Source organism: Alligator mississippiensis, chromosome 5 (assembly GCF_030867095.1).
Source record: "Alligator mississippiensis isolate rAllMis1 chromosome 5, rAllMis1, whole genome shotgun sequence".
Lineage (NCBI taxonomy): Eukaryota > Metazoa > Chordata > Crocodylia > Alligatoridae > Alligator > Alligator mississippiensis.
The window spans coordinates 41316135-41336429 of NC_081828.1; the positions used below are offsets into that span (position 1 = coordinate 41316135).

A 20295-nucleotide genomic window follows, 5' to 3' on the forward strand; every position below is an offset into this window, starting at 1 on the left:
TGGTTTAGGGGAAAGTGCACTGGGAAGGGAACAAGGATCCCCTGAGTTCTCCACTCTGCCCTTCCCTGTGCATATCTCTGCATCCTTCAGATCTCTGCTGCTGAGCGTGGCTTCCTCTTCTAAGATGGAAGCAGCAAGTCACGTTCCGCTTCCCCTATAACCCTGTAGTACAAATAGATAATTGACTGCGATGCTGCACAAGGTCATGACAGGGAGTAGAACCAAGGTCTCTACTAGGACAGATGCAAGTCTTAGCCACATACCTTCATAGAAGGAACACGCCAGGCCTATTTAGGCTTACTCTTCTGTCTTTGACTGCAGATTTAGCTGCTCATTAAGCTTCCAGCCCATTAGAAGGCTACCAGGAACCTGGATTTCTAATGCTCACATGCAGTCTATCAAATAGTTCATAGAACCATAGAGAAGCAGGGCTGGAAGGGACCCTCCAGAGGTTATTTATTTAGTCCAATCCCCTGCTTGAGGCAGGATCATCCCAATTCAAACCATCCTATACAAATCCATAATCTAAATTCTTCATAAAACTACTGCCAAACCTGACATAAGACGTAACACCCTTACCTGCTACTGGTAAAGCAGGGGGACCACAGCAGGCAATGTCCTACACTTCACTCACAAAGTGTTGTGTCCCTCTCAGGTGGATGAACCACACATGGGATAGCACTCCATTAGTTTGAGTGACACAGTGTTGATGGTCCCAAGCCTAAAACCCTCCTGCTGACCCATGGGACAGACTCGATGGTTTCCCAGTTGCCACTTACAGCAATAATTTACCATATTTTCTCATCTACAAAAATGTGCATTTTCTAAAAACCAGCTGTCTTTCCCAAAAGCCAGCTGCTGTAAAATGGGAGTGTGCATTATGCATGAGGAAATATGGTAACAGCAGTTTCTGACCGAGCAAAAGTGAAAGTAAAGTCTGCACACATCCATGAGGAGCAGAACAGTGAAGAGGGCCTGTTCCCCAGCTGCACCTACTTAGTTATTTACTACAAAGAAAGATACTTCATTTCCCTTCATTCTGCCTTCTAAAAGCAAGGTGTGGATCTTACTGTGAAGCATGTTGTATGACAGAAGATACGACACATGGCTGTTTTCATCACCTTTGCCTTTTACAGTCTGGGGATACAATCCAGTATTTCCAACACAGATCCTTACACAGGCACCATGGTCATTAAAATCCAATGGAGTTTTACCCTACAAATCCTGACTAATACTTTGTCCTGTGTGTCCTGATAATGACGACTCCCTGGCATTCTGTATGCCCTCAAGTGTCTTTGTAAAACCAATGCTTTCTTAAGGCAATGACTTCAGAGTTTGGTTCTGCAACATCTCAGGCCAAGCAGACAAACAGCTTTATCCCCGACAATTATAGACTGTTCCTCTGCCTCTGTGAAGCCCCTTGCAAGCAACAGTGTTGCTGATCCGCCTGGGAGTTGCTCCAAACTGCTAAAACAATGAATAAACACCAAGACTATAATAGCTCTGCTGATGAGATGAAGCAATCAGCTTGCTCAATGAGCACCATCTCCTGAGCTTCCAGGCTGAGGAGGACCTTGCCTATGCCACCGCACTTCCAAAGAACAGAGCTGCCTTATCAAGTGATTTTCTCAGTTGGGATTAGCACAAACCAAGACACCTCCTCCTCCACAGCTAACCACAGAGCCAGTGGCTCATGGGCAGACAGTTGCTTTATTACTACACAGGTTTTATGGAATTCATGGCTGTTAAGGGCAAGAGAGATCATCCTGCTCCTCCTATCTGAACTCCTGCAGCACACAAGCCAGAGAGTCCCACCCAGGGGTGCTTGCATCCAGCACAAAATATAGTGATTTACCTAGACAGCAGCCTAACCCAGAGAGCTAGAAGGGACTCCAATCTCAACATACAGCCTTCACGTGGTAAAGGATCCAGTGCGCGGTAACCGGTCCGAACAATTAACTATCCTTACTATTAAAAATCCAGGCCTAGTCTCCAGGTATTGCTGACTTCAGCTTTTAGCTCTTGCTTTGCCTTTGTCTGAGAAATTAAAGAGCCCTCTGGTCTCAGGCATCTCTTCTGTGAAGATGGTACTTCTCGAAGTCTCCACAGTACTTCAGCCCTTTTAAACTGGCTTTTAAACTAATTGGAGCAGAAGGCAGGTTTCCCAAGCCTTTTATTCATTCTTATACCTCTTCCCTGAAGCTATATTCATTCTTATAGCTCGTCGTATAGTTCTTCACATTTTTCAAAATCCCTTTTTTAAGTATGCATTCCAGCAATCAACAAGAAATGCTGAGGTAAAGACAGCGCCCCCTTGGGAGAATACCCATCTTTTTCTCTGCAGCATCACCCTGGAGCCCATTTTCAGATGGCTATTTATGTACTAAAATTCAGAACATAGTGACAGGGTCCTGTCCAGATGCTCTAACCTAAGGAATCCCTGAAGTAGCTCAGTTGCACCTGTCCTCCCCCCACCCCTCTGGAAACTCTTCCCCCTCATCATTTCCTCCACACCTCACCTCACATTTTAAAGAAGCCAGTAACAGAGGGTGAACAAGCACCTTAAATAGCCTCTTTTGGACCAAACTGAGGGAAAGTCCAGAAGTATAGGGCCCCGTGAGTTGGTGGTGTCCTTTTCCAGCTGGTCTCACTGGTCAAAGCCATACTTCTTTTAAGGTCCTTTATTCAAAGCCCTCTTTCAACACCTGGGAGTTCACCTGCCTGCTATCCTCAGGGAAGGAAATTAAACAAGAGACATTGCCTTTCTCCATTTAGGTTATCTAGGCTTCCCAGCTTCCACAAGCTCCTTCTGCTCCCTGCTCTCTTTCAGCTAGCCCTTTTTCATGTTCCCAGCCAGCTAGGGATCTGCCCAGGGGCCTGATCCCTTTGCCAGCACCTCAGCAAGCACAGGTAGCTGCACATTCTGGATTCGTCACACCTTCCCAGAAAGCTCTCGGCCAGCAGCCCCTCTCAGCTTTATTAAGGACCTCTGCTGAGCCGAGTTGTGGCCACAACACAATATAAGAGAGAGGCAGCCTTCTGCTGAACAGTCCTTTTGAGCACAGCAAAGCACTAGGAGATCTTGTACAGTTGCTTTCCCCTACTGATCCCCCAACCCTGTTCAAATGCACCTCTTTCCAAGATACAGGGCCTCATTCCACAATTGTGGCCTGAATGTCTTGTTTCTAGACACATTAGCTTGCAGTTGGCTGTATCAAACCACAAGCTTTTTGACTGCACCCAGATCACCAAGCAGGGGTGGATCCCAGATTTCATAAAGATTGAGGGGGGTGCAGGGGTGACTGCATCTCCTGCTCCCTGCCTCATCCACTGCTACCAGTGTGGGAAGACCATGCCATGGGAGCCCCTGGGGACTTTCAAAGTTCTTAAAGAAGATGAAAATCACCACTCTTTCCCCTTCGTGCTCAGAGGCATATCCCTTCCCTTCTTCTCCCAGCTCCCCATCCCTCCCCTGCCTGCTGCTGCTTTCTCCACTGTTGGGGGAGAAAAAGCTCCAGAGCCAGCTCGCTGAGTGGGGGCTAAACTCATCCGGAGAGGGGACAGCAGCAACAGGGAGGCTGGAAAGTAGTTCCCTCTAACCTACCCTGTCCTGAAGCAGGCACAGGGAAGGGAAGCCCCCCTGCCCATCCCTGCTACCATTGTCCATGTTCCCAGCTAAACCCAGCCCCTGTGTGGTACACAGGAACAGCTCTGGTGCTTCCCCACCTCCAGCAACAAAGGGGGAAGGCAAGCAGGGAAGCAGGAAGGAAAGGGGCAAGGAGGGGGTGTGCTTTTGTCCAGGAAGGGGAAGGGAGAGGGATTTTCACGTGCTTTAGGGGCTTTAAAAAGTCCTTGGAGGCTTCTGTGGTGCAATGCAATAATCCAAAAAGGGGGGGGGGGGGAGGTGCAGCCACACCATTGCAACCCTTCTGGATCCACCCCTGCCACTATGCAACCCAGTGACTGGTCTATGCAGCAAGCCAGCCACCTGCCTGCTTTCTTTCTGTTTTACAGGCAGTAATGTTACACTTGCTGCCTTACAAAGTGACAGTTTGATAATCAGGATGGTGCCTGCTCCTAAGTCAAAGCCAAAGTGTACTGTCTATCTGTACCTTTTCCTTTTTCAGCTAACTCTGTGATCTTCTCAAAACCCGTTAATGGGTTTGACAAGATCTGTTCTGCATGAAACCATGTTAACAGGCCTGAATCACATTCCCAGCTTTTAACACATGGCTGCGAGAGACCTTGACCAGCCATTCCATTGCTGTGCCCAGAAAAGATGTCAAAGCAAATGGGCACTATCAACCGGTATGAGGGGGTTAACCAAAAGGGATTGTGTCTGCCCTTAGAGACCGCATTCATCTGACATGCACTGAAATGAAAACGGTATAAGTTTGATCCGCATATGGTAGATGGGGTGGAACCAGGTTGTGGCTGTGCAGTGTGGTATCACACAGCTGCCACATATTCTGGGGAAAGACTTGGAAGAAAGTGGAGGTTGAACCGTCAGTACAGGAAAGGCTACACAGACATGGATCAGCAGCACAGGAAGCAGCCTTGGGACCATTTCTGGACCCAGCATCCTGCAGTCACTACCTTTGCTCAGTGATACATTGCTAGAAGCAAGAGATACCAGTCTCTTCCAGTTCAGAGCAGATGCTTGGCTTTCATATAGCTCTCCACAAATGCTAACTGTTCATAAAAGCATTTATCATGGCTTTGCAACCACAGGACTAGATGTCTGCATTTGACCACTGGCCTTTTCAATGTGCTGGCCATCTACTCCCTCCTGCCAACTCAGCAGAGCCATGGGGCCAATACATTAGGATGGTTGCCAGTTACATGCCTGAAAATGGAGAGCCAGGAACAGAGGCATAATAACCAGGAATTTTGGCACCCAGCCTTGGGTGGGGAAGGGGGAGTGGGTATGCAGGGAGAGGCAGAGCTGGGTGCCAAGCACCATAGAACAGCAGTGGTGAAGGGGCTGCCATGTACAACAAGGGTCCTGCAGCTGCAGCTGGCCTTGGCACAAGCTCCACGAACACTGGGCACTGCTGTGGTACTGCGAGCTCCCTTGGTGCTGCCATTCTGCTGCTTTCTTCTAAATCAAAGCCGGGGGCTGATGCCTGGCTCGCCCAGTGCTGCTTACACTGTTGGCCAGAAGCCCAGCATGAACACAGAGCTGAAATCTGTGAAACAACCAGTGCAATGTGTATGCATTGAACCAGTGTAACTGGGAGGAAGGATTAGCAGAATCTGTACCGCAAAGGCGGAGGGCATTTTAGGAGTTGGCGCAGCGGGGGGAGGAAGGAACCTGCGTCTCTGAGAAAGATCTCTTCCATGCTGCATACAGTAGCACAGCTTGTCACCTTTTTCCTCGTGGGGACCCTCCCCACACCAAATATTAGCATTCCTGTCCCCAGGAGGCCTTAGTCAGAGCCAGCTAGCTGGTCATGTCTTTCATCTGTTGAATAGCAGCTACTTTAAATACCTGGCACAGCAGTAGAAGGCTTTTCTCTTACAGGCCTGGAAGAAAAGAGACTGCAGGGGCTGGTTCACCCTAATCCTTCATTTTGTAGCAGAAAGCCCCCTTTTCCTCTTGCCTGCATTTGCTCTCCCCTCTTTGGATGTTTCTCTTTTTCTACCTTTTCTTCCTTCCTCTCTCTTTCACTTTAAGATAAGGAATTATATTTTAAAATTTGTATGTGTGCATTTTGTATCTCCCCTTGTAGTTTGGTATTTTTATCTATTTGTGTGCCATGGCATTTGTAGCTTATATTTTATACTCCTCACCTTTCAACTTTCAACTAAATGTGTTTTAGTGAGTTATACATTGTAACATTGTTAACAAAGGCAGGAATCAAACTGCCCTTCCCTGTATCAGGCTGGCCTCTGAAAGAGTGAGTGAATCAGTGACTGACTGTGTAACATGGAAGCAGGCAGCAAGTATCACCTGGAAGCTGAACTCAATAGAAGACAGCGTAACAACCGGGAAATCTCTATACCTCACTGATCAAGGGCTAGAAGCCCTGGCCTGACTTAATCAACACCAGAGACCAACTTTTGGGCTGAATATCTCCAGATCGACCACTCCCAGAGCCCTATTCTAAATTCATCAACGGACTCCCAAACCTGCACGTACATGCGGCCGACCCCTGGGGCTCACAGATGCTGTCCAGTAGCCACCGAGGGGGGTAAGTCCCACAAGGGTCAATGACCCCTGGATTGGGCAAACCAGAAAACTGGGGAGTCACCAAAGTCTGCCAGGGACAGATAAAAGGCAGTGAAAAGTGACCCTCAGTGGCGCCCTCTTGATCTCCAACTCGACCAGACCTGTCCAGCCAGAAGGACCAGCCGGCGACCCCCTTCTGGAAGACAACACCACACTGAAAGAAGCCTCAACAACAGACTCCAGCACTTGTAGGATAGGTATACCTGACTCTGTAGCCTGCTACCGTGTGTGTGTGCATGTGGACCAGCCCCAAGGTTTATGATTACAGTGTTTCAATCCGCCTAATAAATTAGAATTTTAAGGATCCCGAGTTGGACATTTGTAACTGTTCAACAATTTTACAGCTGTGCTACCATAGTTCCTCCTCCTAAAACCCACCACTACTTTCATCTGTGACCCTCTATTGCCAGCTGAAGCAACAGCTGCAAGCTAAAGATGAGCCCAGTGAAATGAGAAACAAGTGTCTCAGCTCAGACTAGCCATCATCCCAGAAAGGACATCAGCTCTGAAAGACAAAATACTTTGGGTTTTGTTAAATTTGGGGCTGAAGCCTTTCTGCAACCTCACTCACCAGGTCTGTTGTAAGTAGGAGTTGTACTTTTGGGAGTGAGACAGTCTCTCATGTTATTAATACTTCGTACAAATGCCTACCAAAACAGAGCCGAGTGCCTGAATTGGGGTGCCCAGGTACTTCCCCAATATCATTAACATATTAATAATGCTTTTCATCCAAAAGGTTCCTACAGCATCCTACCACCTCTGGATTCATTTCTACCATGTTTGCTCACTTTGGTTACCGTCTTACTTTAAAAATAGGCCTATTGAAGGCAGCGGGAATACCCATACAACAAGGTACTATTTCAGAAGGGCAGAAAACTCTTTGTGCCTTTTCCCAGTTTTCCCACACAAGAACCAGACAGAATATGACCGTAAATGCAGACATATGCAGAATGGAAGTTGCTTAAGTTAATTTCCACTTATCATTGTAAAGTATAAAAACCTTAGGACATTTCAGGGAAAAATATGGCTGGATATGATCAAGAGTAACCTCAGCTCACATGCCTTTCACCCAAACTTAACATCCAGGGACTCTTCATCTTCTAAACAAATATCCTTTGCCTGCCTCCCTCCCCCCCCATCCAGCTATACATGCTAAGCATGTCTAACCCCACTAAAATCATAGCCAAATGCCCAAGATTCACTGTAACTTCAAGGAGACTAAGACATTTTGCAGTTAGATCTACTCTGCGCTGATAAAAGCCTGTATTGTTTTAGTTTAACCTAAAGATTTCAGCACTGCTGCTCTAGAGATCATTGTAACCAAGTGAGCCAGATGAGGACATCCAGGTATTGTCTAGTCTTAAGATGCATCTTTAAGTGCCTCAAAGTTTGTTTCCCACCTCCCCGGTTTTTCTCTCTTCAGATCTTCATTTCTAGCTAAACCAATACATCCCAATTCCAGGGTAACCAAAGCTCAACTCTCATCACTCATACTTTTTGGGCCACTGTACTCCCACAGGTCTGATTCTGAATCCAAAAATACTAGTTGACTAGTTACTGACATCTCCATTGTCATGATAATGACAATGGACCTTGGGCAGTTGATGACATAGCTTTCCTAGGAGCTGACAGCCCCATTGCAGTGGTCACAGCAGTCTCCAGCTTCTGTCAGTCGCTGTGGTGGGGTGGCTGTTTCCAGTGGTCTTCATCTCTACAAACCACCTCTGTCACCTACTCAGGAAAAACTGACCTCCCTCTTCACCAGCAGGACAACAAGCAAAGAGTTTGCACATAATCTTTATTTAGATGCACTGATGAGTGCATGTAAGGTTTGAAATTAAAGGCTGACGGTTATAAACCATGCTAGCCTCTGGATCACTTTCTCAGCCACTCAAAAAAAATCAGACCCAGTGGCTCATGCAGGATGTAACCTTCCTTCTTTCACAGGAATTCACCCATTAAGCAAAATTAACTTTTCATATAGCTTCCCTTCATGGCCTCCTGCCATACTATGGCTTCAAAACTCAAATGAAGCAGGCTTCCTTCTCACCCCGTCATCTCAAAACACCCCCTCTAAAGGACATGTTTCCTGCCCCCACTGCTCATTTTTTTCTCTTAGGGAATGTTTAAGGCTAATTAGCTTTGCTGAGAAGCAGGGCTTATTAATCTAGCTGTATAAATACAGTGTTGTGTAGGGGGCTAATGCATCTAGATCAGGGATGGGCAATTATTTCTGGCATAGGGCCACTTATTGAGTTTTGGCAAGCCATCAAGGTCTGCATGACAGGCAGCGATGGGCAGATAAATATTAATTTTCTAAATTTTTTAGAGGCCCTGAAGGCTGGATAGAATGGCCTGGTGGGCTGCATATGGCCTGCGGGCCACATTTTGCCCACCCCTGATGCTTTTTTATTCTAGAGGCAGTGCCTGGCTCAGATATCTCTGCATAATGCTGCCCTGCGCTATGTAGACATACACCCAACACCTGCTTATGTTTTGAGCAGACTACTACATCACCAAGCAACAATACTTTCAGGAGCTTTATCATCTTGCAAGAAACAAAATACTCAAAATCTGTTAAATCCTCCCAAATTTCAAACCCAAGTTTTTGTCATTGGAAAGAAATCTGAGCCAGCTCAGAACTGGTGCCAGCACTGGCCAATACAGATCAACTGTGTCACCACCTCTTGTTTGATGATAAATGCGTAAATAATGATATTATTTATCATTCCCCAAAAGCTCTAACCTGTCTTTATTTATAATTTTCCTTCACTGCTCATGCAGTGTGCTGCCCGCTTAAGTGGCGTGCTTATCAGTATGTGATATCTTTCCAAAGAGAAGATTCCTGCTTTCTCTGGGTTAGAAGATAAAGCCATTTCTGACCTGAACTGTTGTACAATTCTGGTGTGAGTTTTTAAAAATCTACAGCATTCAAACAAAGATGTAAATGTATTCAGTGACAGGTTGAGTCATCCCTATGTCGGGTAAATTTCTCTGCTATGATTTACATAGCAAATGTCTGCTGCATATTTTGTACTTGTTTTACTGATGTCAATGGAAATTCTACCCACAGAACATGTGTACAGCAAACAATAGGCTTATGGAGTGTGGTCAGAGAAAAAGACTTTTTCCCTTGTGTGCACAAATGTTTGTAAGTATGTCAAATACTTCTGAATCTCTGGGGGAAAGGTGCCATATACATTTTAAGTACTAGACTATAAGATCTTTTTTTAAAGTTGATTAACCATAACCACCCCTATTTTTTCTAGAGTGGGAAGGGGAAAGGATTGGGAAGGATGAGACAAATTAGTAGGGTTGTATGGATATAAGTGAGAAGAGAATTCAGTCCCAGAAGTTTCTCTGAAGTAACTTAACCTTGTGAACTCACCTTGAGCCAAATGTTACACATTCTTCAGTCAGTGGAATCAGTCCTGATTTATGCTGGTGTAACTGAGAGCAGAATTTGGCCCTTTGTGTGTACTCCTGAATCCCTCTCCTAGGTCAAGGTTTTGCTCAGCTACCTCTAGTTCAGCTCATGGGTCTAAATCAGTGGTGTTCAACCTATGACCCATGGAGCCATGTCATCCAGCCCATAGTGCTCCCCATGGAACCAGAAATTTGGCAGTGGTGGAGTAGTGACAATGTTATTCACCACAGCTCCCAAAGGTATCATCCAGAGCTGCGGCAATGAACACTGCCAAACATCCAGACCAATAGGGAGTCCTGAAGACCAGATAATATAGTCCTGTGTGCTGGACCACACTGCCACATGGGGTTGTACCATAGCTGGATTCAGTGCATGGGGCTGGGATGGTGAGTGGTGTCAAGCCACAGCTGGATCCAGTGCATAGAGCTGGCACAGCACTCCAGATTACACCCATGCACCTGCCCCATGGTGGATCTGGCCTGCAGACCAGCCCTGTGCTACTCACCTGGCCCGCAAGGCCACCTAGGTTGAACACCACCAGTCTAAATAGCCTGTTTTCCTAGCATCACATGACTGGATATTAGACAAGTAAAATGTCAGTAGGGCCTCACTGTGGTGATCCAAGAGCACAATTCTGCACGACTCAGTCAGCCACTTCTGTCTTTCTAATTATTCAAGACTCAGCAGGAAACTCATGTGACCCAACTGGAGGATAAGTCAAACCAGATGAACATGGTGCAATCTCAAATAAAAATAATGCTCCCAGCGACCTGGAAACCCAAGATCTCACATTCAAATGCACCATTTTCAGATGCCTCTTTTTTGACCTCTTGGCTGAATTGTGCATTTCTCTCCCCAAGATGCTTTGCAAGTGGAATTTTGGGTTTATAAATCAACTGCACTTGGCTCATGGCTCAAATCAAATGGGACTGGTCTGAATTTAAAAGAATGTGGAATTACTGTCCCAGATATAGATTGAGGGAGAAAGCTCCATTATTTAATCTGGCAATCTGATGCTACAAAACTAGATACAGCTTATAAAAAACCCTCAAAGCCATACAGTATTAGTCAAAAAATATTATACTGCATGAAAGGAAAAATGATTTAACTGGAAAATCTCTTTAAAAACAAAAAAACAAAAATATTTTAGCTATCTTTTTAAGACAGTATTTTCATTCTCTGGCATCAGGTTCTGAATTCAAGATGGAACATAACGCCCAGCACCTCAGATACTTGACCTTAGCTACTTCTAAGAATGGCTAACATGTACACTAAGTGCCTCTATTTTTGGCTCCCGTGCCTCTCAGCCACTGCCTGAATTTCATGGGAAGCAAGAGGAGACCTAGTAAATGTAATTAGAAATAACAAAAATAAAACTATGACAAAATGAAGCAAAAACATTCTCAGAAGAGCTACGAAACCTGAATAAAGCACCACCAGCTCAATGATGTACCTCCAGAGTTTAAGGAGAAGTTGAGGGTAAGTTTTATTCTGCAATATGCCCCAATCAACAGTATTTGAATCAAGGACCTCCAAATCCACAGTACAGACTTGAACGATTTGACTTAAGAGCTAGTGATAGTAGTAGTAGGCTGCTATCCTCAGTGTAAGCCAAACAGGCGTTGTCAGAGATGCACAACAGATTCTATAACTAGTTGTTTAGTTGCAAATCAGGATTGTATTCCTGGCTTTGAAGTAATTGGTGGTTACAGACCACATAACTAAACAGATTTATCACACTTATTCTGAAAGGCAACATGGCTAAGAAAATGAGATGTGGACCTGCCATACTAAAGACTTGGGTGCTACTGCCAGCTCCACTAGCAGTGACTCTGTAGCCCCATCTGTAAACAAGAGAGAATAGGGTACTTACTGACTTTCTGATATGGAGGTGAGACAGAAAATGCAATCACAAGAGCAGAGAAGTGAACAAAATTCTTAACACCAAAGAAGCTCAGATTACAGCACCTTCTGGCTCCGCCTCTCCCAGCTCACCTTCTGAAGAGCACACTGTGTTTTCAGACACATAGTTGGAAATGTTGGTGTCCTGGGCAGGGCAGGCAGAGGATACTGAACAGGGGAAAGTCTTAACAGAGACTCAAAAGACCCTAGCTCCTGCTGTTGCCACTACACAGACTCCTCACACAGGGAGCAGCAGCTGTGTCCCTGCTGTGCCCCTGCCAGGCAGACCCCAGCTTCAGTCCCGAGCAGAGTTTCCCACCTCCACCCCCTTCTCAGCCAGCCCAAGCAGTGACAGCACTCCAGCTAGGGAGCAGAGTTGGGGCAACCTGCTCTGGTGGAGAAGACAGCACAGCACAGCCCAGCCCATGGCTTTAAAGCATCCTGGGATGCTGAGGGACTGAGTTAACTTAAACCAGGAAGGGGTCTGGGACAGAAGTTCCTTAAACCGATTTGACCTAAATCGGTTAAGTCTGATACTACATTCAACAAGGTTTATCTTAAACCAGTTCTGGCCATTTTGAAAGCAGTTTATGTGCACTAAATTTCTGTTCTGTTACAAGTTTAAACCAGTTTCTGATCAATTAAACCTGTTTATGTGTAACTTCTGTCCCTAGCCTAGCAGATTTCCAGAGACAACAAAAGCCACCTCCCAGATCCCATAGCAAATGCCCTGTCATATTTCCTGCTCCAAAGTACGGAGCACTAAAACTGTTCAAACAGATGATGGTAAAGATTTAAATATGGAAAGAATAATCATTTCTTCTTCTTAAATCTCATTCTCGGAAGCATACAACCCATTTTTTACTGAGCCTTACCAGCAAAATGCAGCCAGAAGCAGGCAGCAAGCATGGAAAACAGCAGACTCTCCTGCCACTCACACAGCCTCGGCACAGAAACTTGCTTCACAAAAACTAAACACCCCAGGCTATCTTCCTAAGACTGAACATTTGCTCAAACACTGTGAAAAATGAAAAAAACTCTAGTAAACAATATACTACCTAGCAATGTCTGCCATAATAGTATAACCATTATAAGGGGAGTAGAAATGGCCATGGTCAAGTACTGTGACTGGGGAACAATTTATACTTTTTTTTTTCCACTGTATTAACAAACTGTAACAACTTGGACTAAAATATTCCAATGTTGATCCTTGTTGATTTTTTAAGTTTCAATAAGAACAAAGACTGATTTCAAAACCAAGGCTAAGCTAAACAAGTAGTTTTTCCAACATTAACAAATCTTCCTACCACTTTTCTTTTTAAGAGCTGTAGAGTTTGTCAACAGTTTGGTTCAGGAACTTGTAACGGGTCAGGGAGATAGTGAAGTCAGAGAGGTGATTTGTGTTTTCCCCTATGAAAAGCTACTCAAACATTAGTTATGTGACAAGAACTGGAAAATCATCATTTGCGTGTACACAATAGAACATGTTCAAGACTTTCTCTTTAGTTCTTTCACCATCGTAGGTGAACTATGTGTACATGTTACTTCCTCCTGCTGAGTCCTCTGCATTGTTCTGAAACAGAAACATAAGACTGGAAGGATCCTCAGGGGGTCTGGTCCAAACCTCTGCATGAGGCAGGATCATCCCTGTCTAAACCATCCCATCCCAAGTGTTTGTCTAGCCTGCACTTAAAAGCTTCCAAGGATGGAGATTCCATGATCTCTTTAAGTAGCCTGGCTCTAATGCTTAACTACTCTCATGGTTAGGAAATTCTTAATAGCCACCCTAAATTTCCCTTTTTGCTGTTTAAACAACCAAACTTGAAACTGAAGATGGAATGCAGAGACATTCAGTGTGGTCAACCACAAGGCTAAAAAACTGTGATTCATCCTCCTTTGGGAATCTTGAGGTTGGTTTAGAAATCATGAGATGAAGGTAACTTCTGCCTAGGGCGCCCATTGGTTCAGCAGTGCACATAGGATAACAGCTGTCTACTGTTGCCACCTAACATTTGTTCTTCCTTCCATTCAATACTAGAGGTCTATGAAGAAGATCTGAGGCCCCTGCTACACGTTATATATATTATGCCATTAATTGGTTAATCGTACAATAAAATTTAAACTAGCCATATGTGCAAAGTAATTATCACATAATAAAAATGACTATCCAGCTATAAAAAAAGCCAATCAGCTATAAAGTTAGTGCTTGAAAATGTGTAACAACTGTATAGGTGGTTTCTATCCAGCTTTAACTTGAACGTGTAATGGAGCTCTGAAGTGTTCAAACCTTGGCAATGCCAAAATGTTGGGTAGTTACACTAGTGTATCAGACCATTTTGTTTTTTTTTTTTGTTTGTTTGTTTTTTTAAACACAACGATGTTAAAATGTTACCAACTTTTGCAAAGTGAAACATTCAAAAGTGAGGAAATACCAGAGTTAAGATTTCCCATGCAATCTCAGTTTTGCCCAGTTGTCTATATACATTAAGCCTAGGACTGGTCAGACAATGGAAATTTTGTTTCAGGCAAAAATTCAGTTTTCCAAAGCTTGTTTTTATTCTGAATTGGAACAAAACGTTGAAACTGCCTAATTTCTCCTGGAACAAAACTTCTACACACAAAAAAATTCTGATTTAGTGTTACTTAATCATTTTGTTTACCTAATGCAGAAATGTCCCATGTTGAGGTAATAAGTTTATTTCAGTGAGGTAGAAAGGCTTTGTTTCAAACAGTTTCAATTCATTTCTTCTCAATATGTAGACTGTATTGTAATATCAGATATATAAGTATAGTAAATGTATAAATGTATATGAAAAGCCAATATTTTAATATAAAATAAAAAGCAAATAAGTAACAGAAATGAAATATTTTACCTTGTTTAAACAAAATCTTTCAGCATTATTGAAATAAGAAACTCCAAGTTAATTTAGACTTTTCCCATCAAAATGTCATTGAATTCAAACATTTTTTAAAATTTGATGGAAAACTCTTCTGTCAATACTTTTCCAATCAATACTAATCATCATGACATACCATCTTCAGCTGTGTGCTCATGTGCTACTTTTTAACAGGACCATAGTCCTGAGAGCTGATGGGTGGAATGAATAATACAAAAAATATTTGTGTATTAAGAAAGCCTCATGAACTGTGATTTCCTGAAAGGCATCCTGAACTTCTATTAGGCAATAAGAGGGACAGAGAAAACAAGAGGCTTAACAACACAGCATGAATGTCAGCACACTGCTCATTCACACAGCTCCATTGATTAAATCTGGTCACAACCCAGATTGCCATGTGTAGCACTATCATTGTTTGTCTGTTTCCAAGCACTTCTAGCCAAAAAGGAGACAGTATCTCACGTTGTTCCAAGCTCAGATAATCAACTCTTTTGTTAGTGGACCAAGCATTTAATACTGCATACAGGACATGCGTTACATGGTTCATAAAGGCAACATTCCCCCACTTACTGTACCACTGTCCCACATGCCCTTCAGGGAGGACTTCTAACTGACCTGCCAGGGCAGAGCTGAAGGGCAAAAAATGCATACATTTGTTTGGCCAATAGCTGATGTTCTTCCACCACTAGTGTTCCCTACAAAAACAACCCTCTGCACCACTCATTCCTAAGAGTCACAAAATTATGAGAATTTTTTTCAAATATAATCTCTCTGAGGTTTTCATTATTTGGCTTCAGATTGTTTGAACTTTAGGTTACATTTGGGTCATAATTTCAAGATTCTTTTTCACCACCACTATGAGACTTAGACATTTTCCTTTTTAACTGAATGCTGAGGTTCTTCCTTCCTCCCCCCACCTGCCCCCCCCCAAAAAAAAAAATCACATGTCCCAAACTGCTGAGACTTTAAGAGTAAAAAACCATTCCTTTGACTAAGAAAAAAAATTACAAGAAAATATTTCTCCCCAAGTGGCCTGTATCTTAAATTTGTGCAAAAAAATTTAAAATAAAAAAACCCTCCTAAATGTACCACAGATGTTGGATCCTTGTAAATGTGTCTTATCTGGTGTTTTTTCTTCATCTTCTTAAATTGAGAATCTGAAAATGTGGGTGCATCTTAAATTCACAGGCATCATCTATTCAAAGGAATACAGTAAATGGTTTAAGTGCCTAATTCTCTTGGACCCAAGGCAGGAGTCAGCAACCTGTGGCCCACAGGCTAGATCCAGCCTCTGGAACTATCTGATCCAGGTCATGCACGTGGGCCTTCAGAGGCAGGGGGGCTTTAGCAGCTGTCGCTTTCCCATCCCACACACCTAAGGCTATATCTACACTAGAACGTTTAGGACAGTTAAGAGGAAACACCTCAAGGTTTGAAGTCAATGACCATAAAACAAAGGATGTGAGGAAGCACAGTTTGTGCCGGGAAGCCTGTCTAACCTCTCTTAACTGAACAGTTAGTCCAATAAAAGATATTGCCAAAAAACCCTTGCCTCTCATAAAATAAAAGCAGACTAAACCTCTGGGTGGAGGCTCTCATTAGCGCCAAGAGTTACCTTTGCTTGCTACAGCTTCCTTGGAATCAAAGATTCAACAACTGAAAGCCTCTAACTCCTGATCAAAAGCCTCCACACCGAGTTATCATATTTCAATATATGTACATTGATGTCACCTTGTAGTTGATTGGCTCTAACTTTCCTGAGTCCCCTCAAAACCAGTGGATTTTAGGCTTGAAAAATGTCAGATGTTCAAAAACAGAGGCAGACACTCTTCTGAAAATCCCACAAGGCACCTATCTGTTTCCTCAGTTACCTAAATACCTTTAAAAATCTGGCCTTGCATCCTTTTTTAAATTGGGATTCTTAATCCCAAACCATTTAGGAGCTTTTGAAAATTTTAGCCCTTCATCTTTTCACTTTAAATGTCCAGCCATGAAATTTGTTATTAGCTGAACAGAAAAAAATTAAATGAAATGATGATTAATTAATAAGTCTCCTTCTTGGAACATGCCTAATGCCATAAAAGGGGCTGTGCTGTATATCTCATTTTGGATGTTGTTGTCCTTGATAAAAAAAAAAAAATACAAAGAAAAAGAACCATAGCACCCTCTTACCTCTTCGAGTTTTTCTACTCGGCCTATCAACTTTGTTGTGACTGAGTGCAGCTTGAGTAGGTCTAAGCCATAGAAAGCATTTTCTAGCATCTCTATGATGGAGGAGAGCTATAAAACAAAAGATGGCATAAAGTTAGTCAATTCAAGATGGCATTTACCTTTCTTTAGTTTTTACTCTAGCATTTTACTCTAGCATTCTCTAGTTTTTACTCTCTAGCATTTACTAGTTTAATAGCAGGCACACCAGTTTGGTTGGAAGATTAAATTTTCCATTTCTGCAGCCAAGAGAATTTTAGTTCAAGAGACCATGTGCAGGTCTAAGTAGAGAGTTTTAGATACTTATGTAAATAAAAATAGCACGTGCATTCACACTAACACCACAGTCGGGAGATGCTGTAAAGGATATACACTGATATCTAGTTGGCACTGGAAGGTTTAAAAAATTATTCCCATCAACAGAATATTACACAGTTGGGCGGTTGACAGTTTGAATGGTTAAATCCTTTTTCTAGCATCTACCACTGATCAATATTCAAGAAAGGTCCTTAAACGAAGAGGACCATTGTTCAGTTCTTGTGTGGCTATTATTTCTAGTTTGTCACGGCAGGGTCCTCGCAGAGGGCCATGATCTCTTTGAGGCCCTCTCACTGCGGTACTCCGGCCCAAGGGCACCCTCCATTCTTGCCCGCCACATCTTGATGGAATATATGTAATAGGGAGGCTGCCTTGTGTTTCCTCGGGCCTGTCAGCTCCTGGACCCCTCGTGGGTCTCCCCGTATAATGGCGCTACCCAAGCGCCCCAGCCTTATGGGCTATGCGTGGCTCTTACCAGCCCCTAATACCACGCCCCAAGCCTCACAGATGTAAAGGACGTTGTTCGGTCTATACGCCTGCTTCCCGGGCCTCCTCTCTAATGTGGCCCACTCTGGGCTCCCTCTCTCGTGCCCAGCCTCTTGCTGGGACTCTTGCCTGGCCCACTCTGGGCCTCCCCTGCTGGTGTGGTTCTGCTCCGGGACTCTCCAGCAGGCCTCCGGTCCTATGGGCCAACCGCACGGATACCCTCCCTGACTCTGGCTCCCCACGCTGCTACTCCCTGTCTTCTCAGGGGCAACCGCAGCGCCCTGCCTTGGTCTGAGGGGGATTGCCGCACTAGCCTGCGGCCGGGCTCGCTATGCCCATGCGCCCACACTGGGCTACTCAACAAAGCACAATGGCGTTCCCCCTTTCTGGGGCTCGCCGCGCCCACACTGGGCTACTCAATAACATACCAGGGCGTTCCCCCTCTCTGGGGGCTCACCGTGCCCACACTGGGCTACTCAATAAAACACCATGGCGTTCCCCCTCTTTGGGGGCTCGCCGCACCCACGCTGGGCTACTCAATAAAACCCAATGGTGTTCCCCCTCTCTGGGGCTCGCTGCGCCCACACTGGGCTACTCAATAACGTACAAGGGCGTTCCCCTTCTCTGGGGGCTCGCCACGCCCACGCTGGGCTACTCAGTATGGCCCCGCTCTCTAGGGCTGCTCAGTATGGCGCTCCCCCCCTTCTCTGGGGCTCGCCGTGCCCACACTGGGCTACTCAGTAATACCGCCCCTTTCCTGGGGCCGGGGGCTACGTTCCCCCCACACGCAATCCGGGGTCTCGGTCCCCGTCCGCAACCTACGGGTTGCGCCCGCGACCCACTGGCCGCGCTCCTCGCCGCCAGTTGCTCACGCACTGGCGTGCGAGTAATTGAGGCCTCCTCCAACCCCTACAGCCTCGCCCAAGCCTCCGGGTGTAATAATACAAACACAAAGCAAAACCACAAGCCCCTAGGCTGTAACACAAATGCCAGCCGCCTGGCCATAACTCCTCATCATAGCACAAGCCTCCAGGGCTATCATGAGCTGTACTTGCCACTTGGGCTCCTTCCCATATCTCAGTTGAGGGAGCTCCTGCCTCTCCAACTGCTGGCAGAGAACTGCCAGCCTGGCTTTGGCCCTGGGCTTTATAAGGGCCAGGCCCTGCCCCCTACAGGCAGCTGGCTCCCCTTAGTTGCTCCGGCAACCCACAGCTGTGCTCACTTGGTTCTGCCAGGGCTCTCTCCCTGGCAGTTTCTCCTCTCTTAGGAGCAGGGGTACCGAGGTGCCCTGCGACATAGTAGAAAAACCCCCCAAACAAACCCAAAATCAAGACAAAGACGTGGATACAGTGATGTATGAATAATGAAACTGCATCAGTTGTGGTTTTGAAGTGTTCTCCTACACATTAGGGAAGATGGTGCAGCTATTGCCAAGGCAACCTTCTGCTTCTATCTGGACACACCAAGAAAATAAGCTGGCTCATGGCTTTCCAGAACTTCTGGTCCCAGCTACAACCCAGCAGCGTACAGTCCCACAGGATGAAAGAGATACATAAACTGCCACAGAACCTGAAGAAGGTCAGGAGCAAGTTGTGGATGGTAGGAATCGTTCATGGGACAAGTACAACACTGCATTCAACTCCACGCACAACCTGTCCACAGACCCAGGATGTGCCAGGTAACCACCCGTGAATATGGTCAGGAGCCAACAAGGTGGACACTAAATGAAATTCAGTCCCCATGCAGTAGCACTGTGATATGAAGGAAACCAGCTCCGTAGAAGAGGAAACCCCAATAGTTATAGATTTAAATATTTCATTTCAACAGGCAGGGATTGTGATTCACCATTCCTTCCTTCCTACTGGAAGTGCTACATCACCTGCTGTAAACTGCTCTATGATCCTGACAGTCCCTACTAGACATCTAGGATTCGCACAGCAATATCCCTTCATCTTCTACCTCAAGTTTGCTCCAAGCAAAGTTGGCGTCAGTTTTCAGACAGGTGCTGTATATCAAAAATGTCTTTGATTAAAAAATTATGAGCTTCAACCATCCTGAGGATAAATACCAGCTTCCCTGTTGAGACTTGTGCATGTATTTATAAAGCAGTCATTTATGAAGAACTATCTGACTTCATCTCTCCTCCCAAAATTCTGCAGCTAATTAAGTGAAAAGCATTTATGAGATTACACTCCTAAACAAGAATCTTGGACTCTTTCTGGTCACTCTTCACAAGGATCACTTAAGCCTTCTCACTCACTACAAGGCCTCAGAATAAAAGGGGTACAAGGAAATGCAGGTTGCATCACTCACCATCTCTACAAAACTGGGCACAGCTCACCCATTATGGCTGCTACCAATGATGTTACTGTCTAACTACATGCATTTCTTGTGAAGCCTGCCTGTTAGACAGCTACAGCATTCCAGTCTCCACTACGGATCAGTTCCAGCCCATCTCTCATTATTCAGAGATGATCAGAATAATGACAGAGACTATCGGATCCACTCGTAGGTCCATAAAAAGGGGGTGTGTGCACGCACGTATGGGTCTGTGGCTGACAAGCGATTAACCCTGGACTTGATTGTCATGGCCACAGCACTTGCCAGGGAGATCTGAGTCATGAGTGAAAAGTTTCCACTGCACATCTGGAGCTACATCACCTCAGCTACATCTTGTCCCACTGGCATTTTGTCTGCCATCTGGACCCATGGGTTTGTGTGCAGTACTGTACGCAACTACCAGCACCACAACAAATGATGGAGCGCCAGCGGAGGGTGCCCACAATAGCTGCTCCCCACCCGGTTCAATGGGTGCTATGTTGCCC

General features: G+C 44.9%; 1 protein-coding gene across 1 annotated transcript in view; it reads right to left on the reverse strand.

Moving 5' to 3' along the window:
* OLFML2B (olfactomedin like 2B) overlaps positions 1-20295 on the reverse strand; it is a 48902-nt gene that overhangs the window by 20986 nt on the left and 7621 nt on the right. The window contains exon 3 of the mRNA XM_019486491.2: positions 16631-16738. Within this exon, the coding sequence (XP_019342036.2) occupies positions 16631-16738 (108 nt within the window). The remainder of the gene's footprint in view (positions 1-16630; positions 16739-20295) is intronic.